This window comes from Salminus brasiliensis, chromosome 15, assembly GCF_030463535.1.
Source record: "Salminus brasiliensis chromosome 15, fSalBra1.hap2, whole genome shotgun sequence".
NCBI classification, from domain to species: Eukaryota; Metazoa; Chordata; class Actinopteri; order Characiformes; family Bryconidae; genus Salminus; species Salminus brasiliensis.
In genome coordinates this window covers 32,324,341-32,350,087 of record NC_132892.1, presented here as the reverse complement: position 1 = coordinate 32,350,087, position 25,747 = coordinate 32,324,341, and the positions used below count along the sequence as shown (strand labels likewise).

The window sequence follows — 25,747 nt, the reverse complement described above, 5'->3', positions numbered from 1 at the left end:
GCTTTGAAGCAAGCTATAAGTAGAGAGGAATCTACATGTGTGTTGTCACTGAGTGAGGAAAAAGGAGGCTGTGCTTTAGTGCTTTCGCCCTAGGGCACACTGAACCGAGCAGTAAGTGAAGGGAGAGTGTACGTACGTGTGTGTGTGTGTGTGTATGTGTGTGTGTGTGTGTGTGTGCATTGGAAGTTGTGGTGTTCAGTTGATCAGTCCCACTTGATCAGACACAATCAGGACCAGACAGGCAGGATGCAGGTGGACCTGCTATGGATCACTGCTGCTCTTCTGTCCTCACCACTGCTGACGCTCTGTGAGCCACTGTGAGTATAGCCCTCATCTACGCCTGCTGCAGCAGAGCTCACTGCTCACCCGGAGAAACAGCTCCTTCCTAATCACAGCAGGAGAGTCTCTTACGTTAAGGACCTGTACAGGCACTCGAATGGCTCGGTGGAGTGTCCAGGGTGGCTCTCTGAATACTGAACTCAATGGTCAGGAGTTCATTTGAAGTGGTTCCCTAGATTTAGGGAATAGATTTAGGGGGTGTAGGTCTGCGCTAGAACTGTTTAACTGTTTTAAATGGACTAACAAATAAAGTCACTAAAATTATTCCTCACAAAGGTCCAAATACCTGTTAAATATTTATTCCTCTTTATAAGAAGAGATACAAAAGCTATCAATAATGGTGACCTTTGAATCACCAAGCAAAACACAGCTTAGGTTAATACTGGAGCTATTTATTTATTTAGTGCCCAATCTTCCACCCTGCGCAAGGAGCGCCAAATCTTCCACCCCGCCAACAGTCTACTGCGGCGTTTAAACAGCAACGCTGCTTGCGAAAATATCAACTTTGACCTTTGAAGTGCAAGGTCAATTTCTCGGCCAAGGAAAACGGCAGGTGCGCCAGCGACTGAAAACAACCTGGGCAGATGTCAACGGTCAGACATTTGTTGGCAGCAAGTTGCGTGCCTAATGCACGTACACACTCTCAGTGTGCCACTTGGCAGCTATGCTAAACTTTTACATCAACAATAAACACAATACAAAATCAAAGGATCTGATCTAAACTGTGCATTTTGTGATTTGTTGGACCACTAATGAGTATTTATTAGAGTTGGACCGATCAGTGTTGTTTTTGGGACAATATCGACCACCCATTGTCTTTCAGTGCAATCAATCGATCACTGAGGGCGGGGCTGGATGCTACATTAACCTTTCCATGACAGTAGAGTATCAAATCAAATCAAATGTAATTGTATAGTGCTTTTTGCAACTGGTCGTCGGACTGGTGGTACCCCAGCGGTCAGTTTTCCAGCAGGTCGGGCTGGATGACTAGGCAACCATTTACTGTCAGAACACCCTGACAGTAGTGCATTACAATAATCTAGCCTTGGCAAAGCAGGAAGGCTATCCTACTAATATTAGCTATATGTTGCTCAAATAATAGATTTGAATTTTAGCTGATGGACCAGGAATAATGAAAAAATCAGCTAACATTCTAACACTAAGTGTGATCGTTTATTTTTAGTGTCTTTTGGACCTAAACGAAGAACAGTTATCCCAGTGATATTTTCATAGTACTGCTGTAACGGGAGGAAATGTTAGAATGGGTCTTAGGGGAAAATCATTGCCTTTTACATTTCTCCTCCCAGGTACATCTTACAGGCTCCCCAGATCATGAGGGTGGGTGTACAAGAAAAAGTGTTTGTGGAGGTGCAGGACTACATTGGTCCCAATTCCTTACGTGCCGATATCAGAATTAAGAACTTTCCCAGCAAGGATAGAGATCTGGGCACTTCATCTGTGCAGCTGAATTCTGACAACAATTATCAAGCTCTTGTTGATATAACGGTGAGTTTCACCTCTTCTGATATCTCCAGGTGTTTTTATACATCTTAAAGTCCAAAACAAGTTGTTACTTTTTATTTGTTTATCTTGGTTTCATATTGCAGTTTAGCGAACATACTAAAGAACTTTGCATGATATACCTATGTCCGGCTGCCATCACCTACGTAGGCTGCATCTCCCTGTATTAGACCGTGATTATACCTATGTCCCATCATCATCCGCTACGTAGGCTGCATCTCCCTGTAACTGAAATTGATTTTAACTACCTCTCGTTGTCATTATCTACGTAGTGTTACAGAGTGGCAATCCTATCGAAGGGGAAGCTGGAAGATATACAGTATATATCACAGATTACATCATTATCTACATTATGGCCCAGATATGAGAAGGATGCTGGTTAGCATTAGCTTAGTTATTGTGGTAAATTTCTGTTCCCATAGAACACTTCAATGTGTTTCTGGTTGACAAAAAACCCACTTGCTAAGCTAGCCTTAGCTACAGACCCACTACAGAGCACTACAGACCCACTAAACAGCTCCGGGCAGCTACTGTTGACTAACCGACACGAGCATTGACGATAAAAGCTCATGTCTAGAGAATAAAGCCTCAGGTCTACTGTTTTGAGGCACATTTTGCATACTGGTTCATCCAGGTTTGCTTGCTTTCCCTTTCACTCGAATTCAGTACGTCGCTGAATTCGCAGTTATGGAGGAGCTTGTATTTTTCCCATCCATTTTCCCATCTGTTTACAGAGCATGGCATCACCAATCAGTGAGTTCCCACAGGGCACATGATTGAATGAGCTTATTCGCTGTGTGCTAGATAGACACAGAACAGAAACTTGAAGCAGCTGAGTTTAAGATAAGATAAGATAAGATAAGATAATCCTTTATTAGTCCCGCAGTGGGGAAATTCACAGTGTAGCAGCAGAAAGGGATAGCAGGACACTCAGTTACAAAAAATTTGGATAAATAATTTACACTATATACACAATATAAATAAGGATTAAAAAAGCAATAAACAATATTATTTACAGTAAAAGACTCTTAATTGCACATGGGGATTACTGTATTACTGTTATACTGTCCCACCAAATGAACCTGCTGAACCCATCCAGCAACAGTTATATCATCATGGCAGATATAATCCTTCTCTTGTTCTATCGGCACTCATTTTTACGTGTTTTACAGTTTGTTTATGTCTTCTGGTGTTTAATTGGTCACGATAGCCTACCTCAACTTCCTGTAATCAGTCTGAAAGTCCAAACCATTAAAAAAAGTGTTTTCATACAGCAAATGGATCCAAGCATGGCTCACTTTGATCTGGATGGAGACCACCTCCCACATTTTTGTCCATTGGTCCGGGTCGTGTTCCAAGGCACTTCTTTTGGGAGGTTCTTTTTTTTCGTTCTTTTTCTTCCCTTGCAGCCTTTGTTTGTTTCCCCGCCTTTTTCCTTGCATTAGACGCAGCGTTTGTTTTCCTTCTACCCGTTTTCAAACCCACCCCTTTTAGTTTCCGTTTGTTGTCCACGCAGATTACTGCACATTAGTGAAGCGGCATAATGTTCGTCTCGCGACGCAGCGGCCTGAACCCGATTCCCGGGTGACTTTCTTTTCACTTTCACTTTTTGCCTGCTTTGAGATTAAGTGTTCTGCACATGGGGCCATTGGTCACATGATCGTAGGAGTTCACTTAGTAGCATGTCAGCCTCCCAATATGGCGGCTGACGGGTTGTGTCAAACCCTGCTGTAGGCGAGCACCGCGTTACAAACCCAGCAGACAACCAGTCTCAAGCCACAGCTCCCCTGTGTCATACTATAGCCTCTTAGTCTTTATAGCTCATCATTAAGGCTTGTGACTGTTGATGTTGGATGTGATTACCAATCCCAAGGTGGTGTTCTTTTTCCAGATTTCCTATCTAGAAGATGTTTTTGACATGGATAAAAAGCAATTTGTTTATATCCAAGCAACCATTGATGGACGTGTTATGGAGAAAGTTGTCCTGGTCACCTTCCAGCTGGGTTATTTGTTTGTACAGACAGACAAGACAATATACACCCCTGACACTATCGGTAAGTCTTTGTTACTTTCAGTTTCACAAGTTAGAAGGTCTGTTCCCCTACGTCTCTACTAAGAAATATGACCCTTCCTGTTTTTAAACATGCTCAAGCATCTCTGATCTGTCTTCTCCAGTACAGTATAGAGTATTTGGTTTGGGCATGGATGCAAAGCCTACAGAAAGCACTGTTGCTGTGGAAATTGTGGTAAGCTTTAATGAGATGTCTATGAATTCAATAAAACACAGTGAATAGTTCTTAATGACTGACAGTGTTTTTAATATGATTGTACATGTTTTTAGACGCCAGAAGGAATCATCATTCAAAGAAACGACTACGCTCTAATCGAAGGCCTGACAACTAAATATTTTAAACTGGGAAATCCCATCAGGTTAGTATTATAGAAGGCAAAATCACCGCCTTGACAGCTTTTGAGTTTTATTTACCAATTTATTTTGTTTTGAATCAATTCAGCTAAAATTGACTACTTGTTGTATTAAATGTTACCCTACTTTTTTGGACACTGGTACACAGTGCAATTAGTCGCTAACCGCATGTATCCACCAGAGTGGTGATTATCAAAGCCATTTTGTCCCAGTGGAGAAATATACAGCACACTCTTGATTAATGGGGTTAGTTTGTGGTATCTGGGTGTGTATCTGGGATTGTATGACAAACTACAAAATTCAAAATTCATTTTGTGTAGCCGAAACAGTAGCTTTCAGAAGATGTTTATAGATAAAGGCCATACAGCCTCAGATGCCACATAAGCAAGATCATTTGATTGTATTCACTGTTGCTTTAAGGCTAAAATTATATTCAGTGACTCAACTTTAAACTTACAGACAAGGAAAGGAAAGGACGTGTTATGGCAATTAAACATCAAACACACACTCTGATCAGTGGGCAGCCATCTCAGCACCTTTAGAGAGCACCTCACCTGAGAATGCTGTTCCTTCTTTCCCCCCATCCTCATTTCCTGCCAGCCCAGGGAGTTAAACTGGTGGCTCTCTGGTCCCAAGCCCACTTTGCTAACCTTTTGGCCACCCAAACGAGGATAATGAGATAAGTAATGTCATTACCGCAACACTCCTTTAACCTGCAGCAGTGAGCAATACACCTTTAGCTAGCCTAGTGCCTAATCAGCCTAATGCTGGTGGTAGCTATGGTGATCTTGAGGAAAATACTTTAGCACATGCTGAAAACATATGATTTTCATTAACAACTAATATATTCCGGAATGTATCACATTGATTTAGGGGTTTAAATCATATTGTAATGATTGACCCAGACAAGTTTTCTTTAGCCAGTTTATTGACAAACCAAGGAGATAGTGGGTAAGGGTACTTATCAGTAAGCTCTAAACTCTCTATAATGGCAAGGGCCATTCTGTCACATATTATTTCTCAAATCAACAGCATAACAACGTTTTTATAATGCTGCAAAGTGCGGGGTAGGATCACATTTGCAACACACCTTCACTTACAATAAAGTTCTTGAGGCTTTCTAATAAAGTTCAGCTACAAAAGCCACAACTGCAGTGAACTAAACAAAGAGCAGTTAAAAAACTGTACCGCTCCTACCATGCTAACCACCTGTATTAATAAGATGGTATGTCCTCTAGAAGCAGCAGCAGCAACAACTTGTAGGCATACAGCTTCCAGTACGGATCGGCTCGACCTGCCATCCTTTAAGATCCAGGGAAGACGAGCGTCCAGGCTTTTCTTTGTCCAGCACCGAAGTGGTGGAACGAACTTCCCCTGGATGTCCGAACAGCAGAGTCCAACGCTCGCTGTCCTCAAACCCAGACTGAAGACCCTCCTCCTCTTCTGAGAGTACTTGGACGAAGTGTAATGTATGTGGAGTGTTGCGGTCAGCGTACATACAGACGTCTGTATTTAGTAGCACCTAAGCTTAGAAAGATCTTTTGGAGTCAGCATTTTAATTCCTACTTCATTTGCTAAAAAAAACAAAACAAATAAATAAGTGTCTAGAAAAAAAACATCGGCCCCAACAACAAAGTTTTGAGAATTCTGATATATTTAGAAAAGGAGAAGCAACCTTACCGTTTAGCCATCTCTATTTTTCACTTCTTTGTGCATCATGTGTTACATCTTTTACTGCAGATAAAGTAGTACACGCTACATGTTTTGCTTATTGCAGAAAATGTTCAATAGCTTTAATAAAAAGAGTAATATTTGAACAATTTAAATCATTATTTTCACAGTTTTTTATAGTAGTTTTAAAGTTAGTTTTGCAATGATTAGATTTTGGGAGAAAATAATATATCAGTGTTGATGCTGATGCACATACATGCATATACCATAAAATAATCTGAGTGAGCTGCACAATTATTAATTATAAAAACCCGGTTTTCTACTGATTACGTAATTTATTAACTTTTACGTTGAAGGCGTTTAGCAGATGTGTTTAGCAGATGTGTTTAGTCAGAGCGACTTACAAAAGAGCTTCACTGTTTATTTAGGAAATATCCTTCGCTAGTTTCTATTGGCTAAAATCTAAACGAGCTTAGACTCTACTAAATACAAACGTCAGTCTGGAGACACAATCCTCTACACACTCTACACTCTGCACACTAAGTACTCTCAGAGGAGGAGGGTCTTCAGTCTGGGTTTGAAGACAGCGAGCATTGGACTCTGCTGTTCGGACACCCAGGGGAAGTTCGTTTCACCACTTCGGTGCAGGACAGTAAAAAGTCTGGACGCTCGTCTTTTGTGGATTTTAATGGATGACGGGTTGATGATGGCCGAGGCGTACTGGACGCTGAAAGGGCTCTTGGTAGTCTTACGCTTGGACATTTGTTATCAAGTCATTTGTAAAAACCTGATCTTGTGTTTGATCTTGTGTCTTTGAAGCACTGGTACCTGGCAGATAGCAGCAAGCTTTAGGAATGGTCCTTACCAGAATTTCACAGCAGAGTTTGAAGTCAAGGAGTACGGTAAGAGATCGCCATCGCTAAGAAAAGAAATGGGTTAACAGATGTATGCTTCACTTCCTGGTTCTAAAATCTTTTATAATTTGTTTTTACGATCTTGTTACTGTCAAACAAAAACCTTGTATCTTGAAAAACCTTTTTTTAAATGTAAAAAGTCAATGTCAAAAGATTTGATTCCCTGTCATTTTGGGGCATTTCTATTGGTCCACTTTTCTATTCTATTACCCCCACTTTCTAGTGCTGCCCAGTTTTGAAGTAAAACTGGAACCGGAGAAATCTTTTTTCCACATAAATGATGCCAGTTTCAGTGTTGACATCACAGCCAAGTGAGTTAGCTTACACACTCACCTCTTTTACTGTTACTTTAATGACTTGACAGTGTTATTATTATTATTATTATTATTATCATTAATAATAAGAAGAAGAAGAATAGAAAAGTTTTATTGTTTATTGCCTATTGATAAATGCCGGAAGGCAAAAACCTAGTGTGACTGTGTGACTGTACAACATTCTCTAAGAGCTGTTCGCTGCATCAGTGTTTCCAAGGTGGGCGATGTCAGGCTGATAGCTATTTGTAGCCATATCTGCATAGATTTGACCTGGGGTTTGATTCCTTGGGCTCTTGGGCAAGACCCCTAACACTAGGTTGTCCCTCCTCTGTAATATGAGGTTTGATTCCTTGGACCCTTGGGCAAGACTCCTAACACTAGGTTGTCCCTCCTCTGTAATATGAGGTTTGATGCGGTTTGATTCCTGGTCTGGGTGACTGTGCTGCACTACACCAATAAGAGTCCTTGGGCAAGACTCCTAACACTAGGTTGTCCCTCCTCTGTAATATGAGTAACCTTGTAAGATAAATGCTGTAAATGTAAAGTTCTGACAATCACCCAATAGAAATGTTGTGGAAGGACCAAAGGCAGTTATTATAAATCAGCTCACCAACATTACTGAACTTAAACAATTTTTCTATGCAGGATTGATCATTTGGAGCATTTGGTTAAACTTATAGCTGCTCAAGGGGGTCACACCAGTTAGCGAAAGCAAAGGTTCACATGCTTTTTCCAACAAAGATTTGTAGAGATGTCAACTCTAATGATCGGAATTGGATCAAAACCGTAAAAGTCATCAGCACTGTATACAAATGATGAAGTGGATGAAGTTGATTTACAGCTGATGCTTTTTTACCTCCACAGTCTTTGATGTTTTTTAATAACGCCTTGGCTAGTTCATGTTACTGATGTATTTTATGGGGCTGACTTTTCCACTGCATTTATTATTTTGCTGCTTTAAGGTACTTGTTTGGTCAAGAGGTTGAAGGCATGGCTTTCGCAGTATTTGGCGTGATCAGCAACAACACAAAGACAAGCCTACGGGGTTCCCTTAGCAGAGTGCCCGTAAGTCCACACTTTTGTGAATCTGGCTCCTAGACTGGCTTATAGATTTAAGCTGTTTTTTGAATCCTTACCCAACCATCTGTAAGCCTCAGTAGTAATTGAGATTTATCAGACCAGGCTACGTTTCTCCACTCTTTCTCAACCTTTTCTGCTGTAATAACCCACCCCCTCAATGTTGGAGGTGATGGTCTTCATTCTGAGATGCTTCTGCTCTCCACAATTATACGGAGTGGTTATCTGAGCGACTGTAGCCTTTTTGTCAGCTCCAACCATTCTCTGTTGACCTCCGTCTGCAAAACTGCCGCTCATTGGATGGGTTTTCATTAGTACACCATTATGAGTAAGTCTGGAAATACTCAAACCAGCCCTTCTGACACCAGCAATCATACTGATGGATTTACTATCAGACAAAGACAAGGAGTTTTCTCTGGGTTTAGTTGGTATCATAATTTAATATTAGAAGAATATCTCAACCAAATGGCTAATTCTAACCCTGATTCTGGCCCTAACCATAACCTTAATCTCAACTCAAAACCTAATTATAACCCTCTTCCTAGCCCTAATCCTAAACTTAACCTCAACCCTAAAAATAATCTTAAATCTCATTCTGGCCCTAATACTAACCTTAACCTTAACCCAAAATCTAATCCTAGCCCCTATCCTTGCCCTAATACTAACCTTAACCTCAACCCAAAACCTAATCCTAACACTTATCGTAACCCTAATCTTAAATTTAACCTTAGTCCAAAACTAATTCTAATCCTCATCCTGGCTCTAATCCTAAATTTAACCTTAACCTTACTCAAAACCTAAACCCAAAATCTAATCCTAACCCTAATCTTAAATGTAACCTTAGTACAAAATGAATCCTAACCTTTATTTAGTCCCTAATCCTACATTTAACCTTGACCCTAAACCTAATCCTAACCCTCATCCTGGCCCTAATATTAACCTTACCTAAAACCTAATCCTAACCCTTATTTTGGCCCTAATCTTAAATTTAACCATAGCCCAAAACTAATCCTAACCCTTATTTTGACCCTAATCCTAAATTTAAACTTTACTCAAAAAATAATATTAACCCTTATCCTGGTCCTAATCCTAACCTTAACCTCAACCCAAAACCTAATCCTAACCCTAATCTCAAATTTAACTTTAATCCAAAACTAATTTAAACCCTTATTTTAGTCCTAATCCTAAACTTAACCTCAACTCTAAACCTAATCCTAACCCTTTTCCTAACCCTAACCTCAACCCTAAAAATAATCTTAACCCTCATCCTGGTTCTAATCCTTAACCTAAACCCAAAACCTAATCCTAACTCTACTCTTTAATTAAACTTTAATCAAAACTAATCTTAACCCTTATTTTGGCCCTAATCCTAACCTTAACCTTAACCATACACCTAATCCTAACCCCTGACCATCCTGGCCCCTTAATCTCAGCATAATCCAGTTAGTCTCCAGTTCCAGACTGGTGCCAGCGGCTCCAGAGGAGGATGGGGAGGTGCTCGGTATTAAGAGCTGATAGAGGATCAGTGATCTCTCAGGGGAGCGTCTACAGATCGGAACCTGGACTCTCCAGATAAAGTGAAGAGCAGCTGGATTCAGCTCATTCACACTCTTGCTGATCTGAATGTTCAGATGCCTCAGTGCCGCTCCGTCACTGATCGGTTGCTATTGAGAAACCTCAATTTCTTCAGTTGTTTCATTGATCAGCGAGTGAGAAGTAATTCATGCAAGACTGCAACATCTTCATAACTGCTGAACGTTTTTGAAATCGGATGTTCAGAAATCATGTCTACAGTGATGCATTCAAAGAAAACCTAAAGTCACACTTTTGCTCTGAATTCTGTAGATTAATGGAGGAAAAGGCAAAGCAGTGCTTACCAAAAACCACATTCAGTCCTTCAGATCTGTTGATGAACTCGTTGGGGAAACGCTGTACGTCTCGGTCAGCGTGCTTACGGAAAGTGGTGAGTAGCGTGCACCCCGTCATTCATCCCAGCATTTCCTTTTCAGGATGTGGGTGGGAGGTAGGATTGGGAAGAGAATGTATGATTTTGGATTTTGTAATCCATTGCAACCACAGAGAATAGATTAGGTCAGGAAAAGGTACTTTTTAAAAGTACACTACTGGTCAAACGTTTTAGCACACCCTCTATTTCTTCCCGTAGTCCACTGTCAGCGTTGATGGCCCACGCAAGCCTGCTTTGCTTGCTTTGCCGTCTAAGTGTTGACTTTCTTACTGCCGCTCAGTCAACCACAATCACCTGCCGCTGAGACTTAGTTGAGACTTGGTTGGTCCAGATGTGCTACCAGATGTTGTCATGAGAGCTGCCTATCAAACAAGCTGCTGATTCTCAGAAACTTGTCTTCTGATGATGATGTTGTGGACGGGAGTCAGTCAGACCTCTTCCTGTACCAGACCTCTTTAGTTTTCTCTAGTTTTAAAGAACTTTCCCAACGTGATTAATTATTGACAAAAGTCACTGAACCATCAAGACTGTTCTACTGCTCAGCTAGAACACAATCATAATATCATAATATAATAATCACAATAATCAGAATGTAGTATGAGAATATAATCATAGTAGTGATGGTAAGAGGAATGAGGTTAATGAGTAATGAGTCCATGTAGATTTTAACAAGGTCATTAGGCAGCTAGCAGTGACAAGAGGGTGGGCAACTGGTCTGACACGGGTGGTAGGGGTAGCTGGTGTCAGTCTCGTGAGTGGCAGCTGGTCTGACATGGGTGGTAGGGGAGCCTGGTGTCAGTTTCGTGGGTGGCAGCTGATCTGACACGGGTGGTAGGGGAGCCTGGTGTCAGTCTCGTGGGTGGCAGCTGGTCTGACACGGGTGGTAGGGGTGCCTGATGTCAGTTTCGTGGGTGGCAGCTGGTCTGACACGGGTGGTAGGGAAGCCTGGTGTCAAATGCTTTAAATCAAGTTAATAAAAACATCTTTCAGCCTTTAATGTGACTGTTTCTGTTTCAGGGAGTGAAATGGTGGAAGCGGAGAGACGGGGAATTCACATAGTGAAAGCCCCCTACACCATCCACTTTACAAAAACCCCCAAATTCTTCAAGCCCGGAATGCCCTTTAATTTCATGGTATAGAAACGTCACACTTTCATGTGTTTCTACTAGAGGTTGACTGATAATATTGGTCAAAGAGAACCAAAGAAAAATAAGAAACCATTAGCAAAAACCAAGCTCTGACTCTATGTAAAAGGTTTATTTTATTAATGAAATTTGTGCTTAGTTGCATTAAAAAAATATGACAGTCGGCAACTGACAGTCATGTAGGCCAGCCAAGCACTGTTTAACTACAGCAGTTGGATAATTAGAAGAAAATTCTATTAGCTGATTTTGGTTTATCTGAATTTAAAGTCCTTTAAAAGCAGGTTCAGTATCTTTTATAAAATCTTTAAGTCAATCATGCCCTCACTTGATTGGGTTAAATTACCACAGTACATAATCACAAAGAAGCTGTAAGCTGTGTATATTGAAAGTTTTAATAGAATTACATACATTTCATATTTTTTTATATTTGTCGATTTTAGTATTAAATTTGAAATTATTATTTTTATTCTATTTATTGTTATTTTGTTTTATAAGTATAAACAAATATAGACAAAAATAAAAGACAAATTTATACATTTTATTACCTTTTAATATATAAAAATACATATGTAAATATATTTCAATGTATATTTAAATATTATTAATTTATTTTCTTATTTGTTTTCATAATTTTATTTCTTATTTTTTTTATCCATATATTTAACAATTCTTTAATTATAGAGATACTGTGCCCAAAAAAGTGTGTTTTTGTTGACTCCACAGGTCATCAGTACTGGCCGATATATTAGTCAGACTTTGGCAGACTGATCAGTCCTTAGCAAAAGTTATGTTTGAGCATTGGATTTATTTTACCAGACATTTTAATGCTATGCCTTAGATTAAAGTCACCTAAAAATAATGGCAAAATATTTGACATAAAAATAAAAATTGGCCCAAATAACTTTGCTTTGGTACTTGTTTGTCCTGTGGGTATTTTGCTAACCCTTTTAGAGACCCAACACTTTCTAGGCTTATTGATTAGTTTTAAACAAAACATTGTGTCATAAAACAAGAAATCAGAATCAAAATGTCTTTATTCCACCAAGCATGTTACACAGACAAGGAATTTTACTTGGTGAGAGCAACACAAGTATGACATGTGATGACCAGTTAACATCTAATACACTGAGAGGGAAAAGTACACTAAACAACAAATAAAGAATAAAAAATAATAAAGTTAAAAATTACTAAAAGTAATAAAGAGCAGAGGAAGCTGAGAAAGATGTAAAAATCTGTACTTGTACAGGTATGAATACTACATCCATATGTAGCCTGAGTAGACATATAAACACAGAATATTATAGATATAAACATATACAGAAAATGAGCATCTGTACAGCAGCCCTTTAGAAATTGCAAAATTTCCTGCGGGATCAATAAAGTCCATCCATATAATCCTAGTGCAAATGAGCAACGTTATGTAGCAGTACTGTGTTGCAGTTAAATCCAGTTCAGTTATCAGTTCAGTTGTTAAAAAAAAAAAGAAACAAGATGACTTTAATGAAAGATGCAGAATTGAAAAACATGGAGTTGGAGATGTAGCAAAGCTGGCAGATGGAGCTGAGATGTAAATATTCTGCTAATGATGATAAATGTTCATTTTAGTGGTTTAATGGGTCACTCTCTGATTGTGTCTAACAGGTGTATGTCACAAACCCTGATGGAACACCTGCAGCAAAGGTGGATTTAAAAACCACCCAAGAAAATGTGAAAGGGATGACAAATGAGAATGGGATTGCCAAGCTCATCATCAACACCGAGAAAGGGACCTCACATCAAGATATTACTGTGAGCCTCACTATATAAACCATGAAAGGTTTCTTGTTTCTGTAGAACACACAGGGCCCAATCTGACACACTGCCCAAGTCATGTTGCGATGCTCGCTGCTATCTTACACTCCCCCAACAGTCTATTTTCACACCTGGTCGTTTAAAGAGCAGCGCTGCTTGTGAATATATTTATGCTTATGGGCGCGGTGGTCTCGAAATGAGGGGTGTTTAGGTCAGTTTCTGGAGTATTGCTGTGTATCTCTGCAACGGAAAACACAGGAGGAACTCCACTGACTGAAAACAGCCTAGGCAGACGTTTGTCAACAGTCAGACATTCGTTGCTGTCTCTGAAGTGAATTGTCAACACAGGCGCGTGTAAACCCCCCCCCCCCCCACACACACACACACACGCTTTACGCCACACCTGGCTCTTAAAGGGATGACGAGCAACATGCTGATTGGTTTATTACTGCATGTTACGCCTAAAAAACACACCCATGATTAAGAGACTTAGTACATGACTTTTGAGCGTTTCCAGCTGAGCAAGGCAAACCTTTCCCCTCATTACCATAGCAAAGACACACCGACACGCCCTAAATCCAGCTGCATGGCGAGTGGTTGACGGCTCGCCTATAATCGCTAAAGTAGGGCCCACACTGTCAAAACACCATCTCCTACACAAAGTGTAGGAGCCAGAAGCTTGTAAATATTACAGGTATTGAACCTGGAGCGATGTAACGATAACACAGCGAGTTTGTGTGAGTTTAGACTGGGTTTTATTGAGATAGACGAGAAGCGAGAGCTAACCCAGCTAGAGCACAGCCTCCACAGAAGGCCATTACTGATCATAAACACCAGAATCGAGCCCTTCGCCTAACATGCTGTGCTTTACTTCCCATGCAAGCATCTGAACAGCTCCAATCCACAGAGACATGGACTTGACAAGACCTCTTAAGGTGGTATCTGTGCTATCTGGCACCATGACATTAGAGCAGATCTTGTAAGATCCAGGAAAGTCTTGTAAATTATTATGAGTTGCAGCCAGTCAGACTTGATGCTTAGATGTACCCGGCCATCCATGGGACTCCTTTCTCCCACATGCCACAGGAACTTGCAGGAACAACGGCATAATCGTTGTTGTTTGCTTCATCGGGAGTGGTCCTAATGTTTACATGCTTTTGAAACTATTGTTTCATCCCTGGAACGCCTGATATTCAAAGGCAGATCTGCTGGGTTTTACCTCTTTCTTGATGGTCCAAATCGTATTTAGTGTTGCTACTAACACAGGTACCCTCTAAGGGTCTACCAGTTGGCTTGAAAAACGTTCATGCTGAAATCTAACAACTTTTTTGGGGGTGGTGGGCTACAGGGGGCCTTTTAGCCTCTTGCTTAGAGAGGACTTCAGAAATTCTATGTCAGAAAGAAACAATAAGAGGGGTAAGGCTACCATGGGTCTTTCTTCCCCTCAGGTTACCTTACATAACAAGAAGTTGGATGAACGCATAAACACACCTCATTGTCAGTTTAGGAATGTATATAATATGAAATGCAGCCTCTGTTTTCATTTAGCATCTTTGCTCAAAACTTGTGATAAACTGTGTTTTTGATACAAATGAAGGTTGATGATGAATAAAGGTGTTTTTTTTTAAAGGTGCAAACAGTTGGTACAGGAATTAATGCGGAAAACAAGATGACAGCACTTGCCTACATGCCTAAGGATGGTTCCCAAAACTACCTGCACATTGACGTATCTAGTGAGGTTTTGAATGTGGGGGATACAGTCCACCTCAAGCTGATTTTTGGCAGCAGTCCAGGAGTGCAAAAGCAGGACATTACTTATATGGTGTGTACTACACATAGGCATGTTTCTGCTGAGAGGGGGAAAATAATAATAAATAATACATTGAATTTGAAATTCAGAAACACAAACAAATTACATATTTCATGCTGTAAAAAGAGGTAAACCCAATCACTGCAGCTTAATAAGAAGATTGCCTATGAAGTAGAAGGGCACAAAAAGGTGTCTTTTTCTTGCTGTTCCCACTGTCTACAATCCACATTGGTTGCTGTGGTGTTGCTAGGTGGTTGTTATGATATCCAGATTGGTTGCTTTGGTTTTGCTCAGTGGATGCTAAAAAGGATGCTACAGTGTGGCAAGGTGATTGCTTTGGTATTTTAGGCAGTTGCCATGATGTTGCTTAGTGGTCATCAGGGTGTTGATACCTCATACCTTATCAACACCCTGATGACCACTAATGGCATCCATGGGTGTAAAAAGATTGGATTTATGGAGATCAGAGATTGTTGGGCAGTATGGAGTCTGCCTGACGACTCTGGCAGATCTGACTTTAGCCTAATTTAAAGCAAAGAGCCAGAAGGTAACACAGGCATGGGAGCACCCTGAAACACTGGAATCCATCTGCTCCACCGTTCAAAAACCTTAATTGCATGCAAGTGCAATCTGACCTGGACTATTAAATCATTTCCATGCTCTTCTGTGTTTTCTTTTTTTTTTAAAGAACATACATGCATTTATATTTTCAAAAAAATGTCAAAATATTTTCAGAGATTGTTTACTTCTTTTATTAAAACGACAAAAACGTTATTTGCCATGGGTTCCCAAACCTTTCTATAGACCTTAATTTGAATTACATTGACACAATTTTGTGTTACAGTTGGCTTAATATTAGCAATAATTCTGATTTGATCAAATATTGTATTATGTGGAAACATATATATTTAATTCCAGTCAGTTTAATATGAAATATTTTTCTCTTGTTTTTTAAACTAGGTTCTAAGCAAAGGGCGGATTTTAGATGCCTCTAGATTGAAAAACCCAGGTAATTCAGTGATGGCTGTGCCGCTCCAGGTCACTAAAGAAATGCTTCCCTCTTTCCGTGTGGTGGCGTATTACCACGTTGGAACCTCAGAAGTCGTGGCTGACTCGGTCTGGGTGGATGTGAAAGACACATGCATGGGATCAGTAGGTCAACTACTAATTCTTTCAAATCAGCAAATGAGAAATTAGCCTTCATTCCTGTACTCAGCTGACTGCATACATTTGTTATATCGATGACATGTAAGGTATCGTTACGTCTAAAGTTCAGTTCTGGACTTATTTGTTTTAAAGTCTGTAACCTGCTACATGGAAAGAGTGACAAAATGCACACAACTATCAAACACTCAGGATTCCTGCGCAGTATGGAAAAGTATGGAGTTGTGAAACGGATAATGTTTTGGAAAACCCTGAAAGCTGCAAAGAAAGTACAGAACCATGTTTTTGGAGCCTAATTTAGTTCAAATTTGCCATTAATTTGATTTTATTTTGCTTGCTAAAGATGACATCAGGTAGACAATGGAAGATGCAGTTGCTGAAAAGTTTGTTACGGCTTTAACCTAAAAATTTGAACTTCATGTAATTGATTTTTTTTAAACCTATTAGTTAGTTTTTTCTCCTTTTGTGGATTACAAAATAATTTGGACTTCCTCCACTGTGTACCACCTGCTTGCTGCCTGCCACTTACCTCTCTACCGATACCGATACCAACTCTGACTTTGCAGGCTGGCTCAGCGGTTAGAGCGTCGGGATATCGATAACAGGGTTGTGGGATCGATTCCCGGGCTTGGCAAGCTGCCACTGTTGGGCCCTTGAGCAAGGCCCTTTACCCTCTCTGCTCCCCGGGCGCTGGAGTTGGCTGCCCACCGCTCTGGGTGTGTGTGTGTGTACTCACTGCCCCTAACACATGTGTGTGTGTGAGTGTGTGTTCACTACCGCAGATGGGTTAAATGCGGAGGACCCTTTACCTTTAATACTCCATAGATGGCTATAAACCCTGACATTTAGAGTGTTCCACTTTTTATAGGAGGTATTTACTCCACTGTGTACCACCTGCTTTCTCCCTGCCTGCAAAGAGCCAGAAGGTAACACAGACATGGGAGCACCCTGAAACACTGGAATCCATCTGCTTCACCGTCCACAAACCTTAATTGCGTGCATGTGCAATCTGAGCTGGACTATTGAATCATTTTCATGCTCTTCTATGTTTTCTTTCTTTTTTTTTTTTTTAAAAGAACATACATGCAGTTGTGCATTTATATTTTCAAAAATATTTTCAGAGATTGTTTACTTCTTTTATAAAAACGTCAAAAACGTTATTGTGAACCCAGGTATGAGCAACAGCCGGACACAGGGTTTAAAATGAGCGTGTAATAATTATACAGCATCTACAGTTTGGTTACAGTTTGGCCCTTAAACATGTGGCACATCCTTCAAAGTGTACTGTTCTTCGCCCAGATCCATACATACACATAACAAATACAGCAACGAAACGTTGTTTATGAAGTCCTGCGCTGAAAGTCCACAGAGCAATCCTCTTTCTGTCTGCACTCCTTGTTTGAAGCCCAATAACTGCTATGGTGTTAAAGATCTGACCAGTTCCTGGGTCACTAGTTAAAGAATGTAAGACAGTGGACAGAAGGAGACATCATGGGTTTAGTATTACTAGGTGTCCAGTAATGTGAGGCATATTTGAGTTTATTAAAAGAGTGCAAGTGATCATGATGACCGTGAGTGATAATATTTTTGCGGGACCAGCATTAGTAACTGTGCTTTTCTACCTCTCCTGTGCTCAAAGCTTGAAGTAAAGGTAGCAGAAGACTTTAAAGACACAACATATAGACCTGATCAAGAGATCAATCTGGAGATCTCTGGTAATTCTGAGGCAAAGGTTCACCTGGTGGCTGTGGATAAGGGTGTCTACGTCCTCAACAACAGGAACAGACTCAACCAGATCAAGGTCAGTCACCATGATATATATCATCACATATAATGATCACTGTACTGCTGTATGATATGTTAGGGCTGCAACGACCCCTAATACGACCAAATGAACATGGATGGATGTCGGTCAGAACCACTTAATGATGTTTCATCTTGATGATCCTGATATTTAGAGTGTTTCACTTTTTATAGGAGTTACATTTTTATATCTGATCCCAAATAATATCTAATTCTATTAGATATTATATCTATGCCTGAAAATGAACTGGTTAATGGTTGAGGAACTGCACATTTGAAAAGTTTCAGAGCTATGAAATAATAGAAATGGGCACAGTGCAGAAACATGTGCGGGTGGGGAAACAATAATCTTGCTAAAGCTTCACCAAACAGCTTTTAATCAGTGTTTAAAATTCACATTTCAGAGCAGAGAAAAGAAAAAGCCAACTTTTAAACTCAACTTTTGGTTTCAGAACCAAAAAAATAACCCATGAAGTGCCTGGATTCTGTCCCCACCTCTGCTGCCAGTGTGGGACACCCCTGCAGACGTTGGCGATTCGTCCCATCAGTGTGGTTTAATTGTCCTTTCAAAGCCACTGGCATCAGTTATGATTTCAACTAGGGAAGCACCGATACCACTTTTTCCTTTCCGATACCGATATCAGCTTTTCAAGTATCTGCCGACAGCGAGTACCGATACCGATACCAACTCTGACTTCAATACTCCACAGATGGCTATAAACCCTGATATTTAAAGTGTTCTACTTTTTATAGGAGGTATTTACGTTTTTATATCCCATCGCAAATACAATATAATAAACTCCAGAATAAAAACGGCGTTTTTCTGGTTGAGGAACTGCAAATTTGAAAAGTTTTAGAGCTATAAAATAATAGAAATGGCCACAGTGCAGACACATGTGCAGGTAGAGAAGCAGAATCTGGCTTAGCTTCACCAAACGGCTTTTAATCAGTTTTTAAAATTCACATTTCAGAGCAGAGTTAATGGTGATAATAGTGTTTTTGACTGGCTTTTACTGGTTGTTTAAACATTCGGTTTCAGGACAAAATATGCAAACAAATGTGTTCTATCGGTGCTCGCTATTGCTGATACCGATACTATGTGTAAGTGACAGTATCGGCGCTGATACTGATGCGGTAGCACATTTTACCCCATAATCACAAGTGTGCAATCTGGTTATAAGGGTGTTCATTATTTGTCCTAAAAGAGATCTGCAACTTTTCTGTTTCCCTCTATTAAATGTAGCCTGATTTCATGCTGTGTTACTCGAGCTGAGCTTGAACCCTGCAATGCATTAATTATAGCAGTGTCATTTCAAAGCCAAGCACTCTACTCGATTCACTCTACTGTCATGATCAGTTTCTGCTGACCTGATTATATGGGTGCTAACACAGTAATTGCACTCATAGCTCGATGGTATCCATTTGTTGACGTAGAGGTTTGTAGAATTTTGTATTGTTACAGAGTTTTAATGCAATTCCTTGATTTGAGGGCTGGACAGTATGACTACAAATATGTATCACAATATGTTTTTATGATTTTGGTAGTTTTACTGTGTATTATGGGTTTTTTGCATTTTTATTTGTTTTCACTCACACTGATTAGTGCTGCATGATATTTTGAAAAAAATCATATTTTGAAAAAAAAAAATATTACCATATTTTGCTGTTCTGCAATATTGCAATATTAATTCTCCAGAGGTCAGTGATCAGCCAATGCATTGACAAAATATTCTTTAAAGTTACATAAGTAACTGAATAAGGGTTTCATGCGATTGTATAGATGTAACTACATCTATATCTGGAAGGATCAACCTCTGGTGAGTCAGTATTTTGCTGCCATAACTGAGACCAGGAATGCTATAGTTGGTATGAGAATTTTCACAGTTCTTTGAAAGTGGTGCTTTCTGCTCCCCTGATGACAGATCTGGGACACCATTGAGAAGAAAGACATTGCCTGTACAGCGGGCAGTGGGAAAGACAGTATGGGGGTTTTCTATGACGCAGGACTCATGTTCATATCTAATTCAGCAGGAAGCACCACTGCAAGATCAGGTATGGCAAAAAGGGCGTGAGGTGAGATTTTGTGTGTTCTGGTTTTGTCATACCAGCAACATTCAATTTTAGCTGTAGTGGTACTGATAATTTAAGTTACGTGGTTGAGTGGCATTACCCAGGCCTTGTTTACAGTAGTTGCTGCAGTAGCGATACTGGACCCGGTAGCCAGCCATGCTAATGCTGCAGTAGCGATAGTAGACGAGCCCGGTAGCCGGGCCGTGCTAACACTGCAGTAGTGAACTCAAGTATGCTAAACGTTGCTTGTACTGTTTCTGTTTGGTGACATGGTGGGTACCACACTCAACATGGACCAGAGGAAGCGAATCAAAGAGTTGTCTCAGGAGATTAGAAAGAAAATTATAGACAAGCATGTTAAAGGTAAAGGTTAAAAGACCATCTCCAAGCAGCTTGATGTTCCTGTGACTACATGCACATATTATTCAGAAATTTAAGATCCATGGGACTGTAGCCAACCTCCCTAGATGTGGTCACAGGAGGAAAATTGATGACAAATCAAAGAGACGGACAATATGAATGGTAAAAAAAGAGCCCAGAAAAAATTCTAAAGAGATTAAAGGTGAACTTCAAGCTCAAGGAACATCAGTGTCAGATCGCACCATCCGTCGTTGTTTGATCCAAAGTGGACTTCCAAGTGGACTGCTTTGCTGCATCTGGCACAGGGTGTCTTGAATCTGTACAGGATCCAATAAAATCTCAAGACTATCAAGGGATTCTAGAGAGAAATGTGCTGCAGTGTCAGAAAGCTTGGTCTCAGTCACAGGTCATGGGTCTTGCAACAAGATAATGACCCAAAACACACAGCTAAAAACACCCAAGAATGGCTAAGAGGAAAACATTGGGCTATTCTGAAGTGGCCTTCTATGATCTCTGACCTAAATCCTATTGAGCGTATTTGAAAGGAGCTATAACATGCTGTCTGGAAAAGGCCCCCTTCAAACCTGAGACAACTGGAGCAGTTTGCTCATGAGGAGTGGGCCAAAATACCTGCTGAGAGGTGCAGAAGTCTCATTGACAGTTACAGGAATCGTTTGATTGCAGTGATTTCCTCAAAAGGTTGTGCAACAAAATATTAAGTTAAGGGTACCATCATTTCTGTCCAGTCCGGTTTCATGAGTTTACTTTTTTAAATAATTTTGTTGCTGCATGGTTGAAAAGCAATGTCTGATTTTCATTGGTAATTTTCATAGAATTTCTATTTATTATTTACATTACATTTGTTCTTGTGTTTTGTTTTTCATTGGTAAAGAGTTTTCTTGCCCATCTGAACAAAAAAGAAAACGCCGTGAGATCACCAGAGCACAACTCCGAGAAACCTTGGGTCAGTATAACCAGTAACCGTGGGAGACCTTATAAAAGGCATTCAGAAACCTCTATTTAAGAAAAGCTACAGCGCTGAATAATTCTCCTGCCTAAAACCACCTGAACTGACCTGTTTCTTATAGTACACTACATGTCCAAAAGTTTGTGGACACCCCTTCTAAAGAATGCATTTAGCTACTTTAAGCTGCACCCACACCGCACACACACAACTTGCCTAGTCCCTGTAGAGAAGTACTGCTAATAGAATAGGACTCTCTGGAGCAGATAGTAAATCATGAATCTATTGGCACCGTGCCAGGCTAATGCCAGGCATGGGCTAGTAGAGGGGTATAAAGCCCCCCCCCGGCATTGAGCTGTGGAGCAGTGGAGGAACTGTGTTCTCTGGACTGATGGATGGTTGGTGCTCCATCCAGTACGTATGGGATGAGTTGGGGATGATGAGGTGGGCTGGTTTTCATTATCCAACATCCTGACCTCACTAACAGTCTTGTCGCTAAATGCAGTCAAATCCTCACAGCAATGCTCCTCCATAATCTAGTAGAAAGCCTTTTTCGTCTCTGGACAGTAGAGACAGTTTTTCCAACAACAGCAGGAGAAACTCTTTTTAATAGCCTTGATTTCAGTAGAAATGCTGAATCAGTAGGTGTCCCAATACTTTTGTCTTTTATATGCTATGCAATCCATAGAAATGTGTAAATATCCTGCTAAAGCTCACTAAAACTGAAAGACTGCTGTTTTCAGTGTTCCAAAAAACTATAGTTTACTGTTTATGAAGATATATTTTTTATATAATATACATTTTATAAAATGAAATGTGGTATAAAGGGGGGGGGGGGTGGAGGAGCAAAGATACACTTTTAGTTTAGTTTAGTTTAGTTTTATGTGAAGAATATTTTTTTCTTCATGCTAATGTCTATTTTCTGCTAATGTTTTCTTGTCTCTCTCCTCTGCTGTTGCAGTGAGTGGTTACAGCGAGAGCGTGAGGCAGTGCTGCTTGGATGGGATGGTAAAGAATCTCCTGGGCTACACCTGTGAGCGCAGGGTCGAGTATGTTGAAGATGGGGAGGAATGCCGTACCGCCTTCCTTAAATGCTGCAAGAAGCTTGCTGAGGTAAAACAGGAGCAGGTTCGTGAGGAGCTTCTTCTTGCCAGAAGTAAGAAACATCATGATGCCATTACACTAAACCTCACAGCAATGACATGATACATGAATCATATTTTATATGGATTTGTATTTAGAATTTTCTTCATAGACTGTCTGTAAAGTACAGAGTTTAGGAAGAAGATTATTTGTGGTTCTAAAACATCATTAGAATCGAAACACTTGTGTTATGGGATGGTCGGGAAGCAGACCCTAGCGTAGGGAGGAAAGCCTGTAAGGATGGGCCTTAATGTGAGGAAGTGGTTAATGTTCCACTCACCCTCCCTTCCACCCTTCTTTCCACTCACCCTTCCTTCCACCCTTCCTTCCACTCACCCTTCTTTCCACTCACCCTTCCTTCCTTTCTTTCCACCCTTCCTTCCACTCACCCTTCCTTCCACTCACCCTTCCTTCCACCCTTCCTTCCATTCACCCTTCCTTCCACCCTTCCTTCCACCCTTCTTTCCACTCACCCTTCCTTCCACTCACCCTTCCTTCCACCCTTCCTTCCACTCACCCTTCCTTCCTTTCTTTCCACCCTTCCTTCCACTCACCCTTCCTTCCACCCTTCTTTCCACTCACCCTTCCTTCCACCCTTCCTTCCACTCACCCTTCCTTCCACCCTTCCTTCCACTCACCCTTCCTTCCACCCTTCTTTCCACTCACCCTTCCTTCCACCCTTCCTTCCACTCACCCTTCCTTCCACCCTTCCTTCCACCCTTCCTTCCTTTCTTTCCACCCTTCCTTCCTTACACCCTTCCTTCCACTCACCCTTCCTTCCTTCCTTACACCCTTCCTTCCTTCCTTACACCCTTCCTTCCACTCACCCTTTCTTCCTTCCTTCCACCCTTCCTTCCACTCACCCTTCCTTCCACTCTCCCTTCCTTCCTTACACCCTTCCTTCCACTCACCCTTCCTTCCACTTACCCTTCCTTACACCCTTCCTTCCTTCCACCCTTCCTTCCACTCAACCTTCCTTCCACCCTTCCTTCCATTTACCCTTCCTTCCACTCTCCCTTCCTTCCACTCACCCTTCCTTCCTTCCTTCCTTCCACTCACCCTTCCTTTCTTCCTTCCACCCTTCCTTACATACTTATTTCCACCCACACACCCACCCTTAATTTAGGGGTCAGTGTCTGTCGTCGCCTACCAGCAGTGACGACAGACACTGGAGTTTTTTCATTTATTATTATTTCCTTATTTTACGAATCGCTGTATTGGCCGATGATATGACAGAGGGATGGAAGGGAAAAGTTTGCTAAGCTGAAGGAACCCACCTTTTTATTCCGACATTTTAGACCGCTTTCATATAGACGGTTTGCTAGAAAAATGATTTAAAGCAAGCACCTATCAGTCTGCATCATTTGTATCATTTTTATCAATTTACTCAGTCTTCATTTGTTTTTTTTTTGTTTTTTTTTTTATTATTATTATTATTAATAATAATAATTCAAACATTGATGTAAAATGTAAAAAGAAATTCTTAAATGTTTCTCTTTTTAAAGGTGAAGACGATGACGTCGAGGATGACGATATGCAAGATGAAATTGTTACACGTACACACTTTCATGACAGCTGGATGTGGTTTAATGTCTCACTTCCAAACTGTGGAGCTAATAAGATATGGTCAGTGGCAGAATTTAAGAAGATCTATTCTGTTAACCTGTTAATCTACATATAGCATACATATATACATATATAGAACTGCAGCTTCTTTTTTTATTTAAAGGACCCGTATCATAAAAAGAAATAAATACCAGTCAGTCACTCTTTCTTCATTTGGTTAAAGGAGAGTTTGTGAGCATCGCTTAAGCCAAGGAACAGCTTTTAAAGTTTTAAAACATACCATTCACTTCACAGTCCAAACTGCCCAAGCTGCAAATTTAACAGCTAGTGTAGAGTTCGAGCTTCCAGTACAGCTCGGCTCTAGCCGCCATCCTTTAAGATTTTTTCTGTCCTGCACCGAAATGGTGGAACGATCTTCCCCTGGGAGACCAGACTGAAGAACCTCCTCTTCCGAGAGTACATAGTGTGTAGAGTATTGTGGTCTATAGACTAACTTAGAGGGGTCTCTTAGCTGATTCAAAGTGGCTAATGGTACTTTCGGAGTACGTAAGTCATTTGTTCGTTTACAGAAAGATTGTTGTCTTCTCTACACAGTCAGAATGAAGTGCAGAGCCATTTGCCAAGCTCCATCACCACCTGGGTGATCACTGCAGTCAGCGTGTCCACTGATAATGGTAAGTGTGTGTTTCTTTAGCTTACTGGTGTATTACAACTAAATTAGCAATGAAAGGGAGCTCCAAGTGCAACTGCAATCAATCACCCATCTAAGAAGTCATGAACGCTAGTTTTTAAAATGTATAGTAATGAACTGCCAGATTCACAGTGAGCTCTTTCCCCTTCTTCACCATCATGTAGAGCAGCTCTTGAAACAGAAGTTATCTTTCATCATCTCATGGGACTGTCCTGATGTGCTTAAACAATCTTGGTTGATTATCTCGGCTTGTTAATATTAATTATTAATAGTCAAGTCAAGTCAAGTCAGATTTATTTGTATAGCGCTTTTTACAACTGTTGTCATCACAAAGCAGCTTTACATAATTATTACTTAATAAAGGACAGAGACAGAGAAGAAAGAAGAAATAACATGAAGGATCAAAAGACCCCCGTGAGCAAGCCAACGGCGACAGTGGCAAGGAAAAACTCCCTCAGAGCTGGAGGAAGAAACCTTGGGAGGAACCAAGACTCACAAGGGGGACCCAACCCATCCTCCTCTGGCCAGACTATTTAAACATTAATGATAAAAATGACCAAAGCAGATACAACAGAAAGTTGATAGCGGTGATATTAACAGTGGCAGACAGCCACGACAGCATCCATCTGCTCCACCGTCAACGAACCTGAGTGATCGCGTGTAAGCAGCGAGATGACAGCTCCAGCATCTCAGTGTACTTCAATTCCCTGGGTCCACGAACCCCTGGACCTGCAGCCCTTATCTAAGAAACATTAATTACCAAAAGCTAAACTAAACATATAAGTTTTCAGCTTAGATTTAAAGACTGTGTCTGAGTCCCGAACATTATCTGGAAGGTTATTCCAGAGCTGGGGGGCTTTATAAGAAAAGGCTCCTCCCCCTGCTGAGGTTTTCTGAATTTTGGGCACGAGTAAGAGGCCAGCACCCTGAGATCTAAGTAGTCTTGATGGTTTGTAATATACAATAAGATCCCGCAGGTACTCAGGAGTGAGGCCATGTAGGGCTTTATATGT

At 40.7% G+C, this 25,747-nt stretch overlaps 1 protein-coding gene across 1 annotated transcript in view; it reads left to right on the top strand.

Annotated features, from left to right (window-relative positions):
* The first annotated feature begins 246 nt into the window (after window positions 1-246).
* The window catches only part of LOC140535781 (complement C3-like), a 53,743-nt gene continuing 28,242 nt past the window's right edge, over window positions 247-25,747 (top strand). Inside the window, exons 1-19 of the mRNA XM_072657279.1 lie at window positions 247-317; window positions 1,647-1,845; window positions 3,752-3,914; window positions 4,036-4,106; window positions 4,202-4,290; window positions 6,776-6,858; window positions 7,094-7,181; window positions 8,147-8,249; window positions 10,107-10,224; window positions 11,245-11,360; window positions 13,014-13,160; window positions 14,794-14,985; window positions 15,934-16,125; window positions 17,777-17,938; window positions 19,863-19,992; window positions 21,263-21,334; window positions 22,296-22,490; window positions 23,983-24,103; window positions 24,638-24,717. Coding sequence (XP_072513380.1) covers window positions 247-317; window positions 1,647-1,845; window positions 3,752-3,914; window positions 4,036-4,106; window positions 4,202-4,290; window positions 6,776-6,858; window positions 7,094-7,181; window positions 8,147-8,249; window positions 10,107-10,224; window positions 11,245-11,360; window positions 13,014-13,160; window positions 14,794-14,985; window positions 15,934-16,125; window positions 17,777-17,938; window positions 19,863-19,992; window positions 21,263-21,334; window positions 22,296-22,490; window positions 23,983-24,103; window positions 24,638-24,717 — 2,392 coding nt within the window. The remainder of the gene's footprint in view (window positions 318-1,646; window positions 1,846-3,751; window positions 3,915-4,035; window positions 4,107-4,201; window positions 4,291-6,775; window positions 6,859-7,093; window positions 7,182-8,146; window positions 8,250-10,106; window positions 10,225-11,244; window positions 11,361-13,013; window positions 13,161-14,793; window positions 14,986-15,933; window positions 16,126-17,776; window positions 17,939-19,862; window positions 19,993-21,262; window positions 21,335-22,295; window positions 22,491-23,982; window positions 24,104-24,637; window positions 24,718-25,747) is intronic.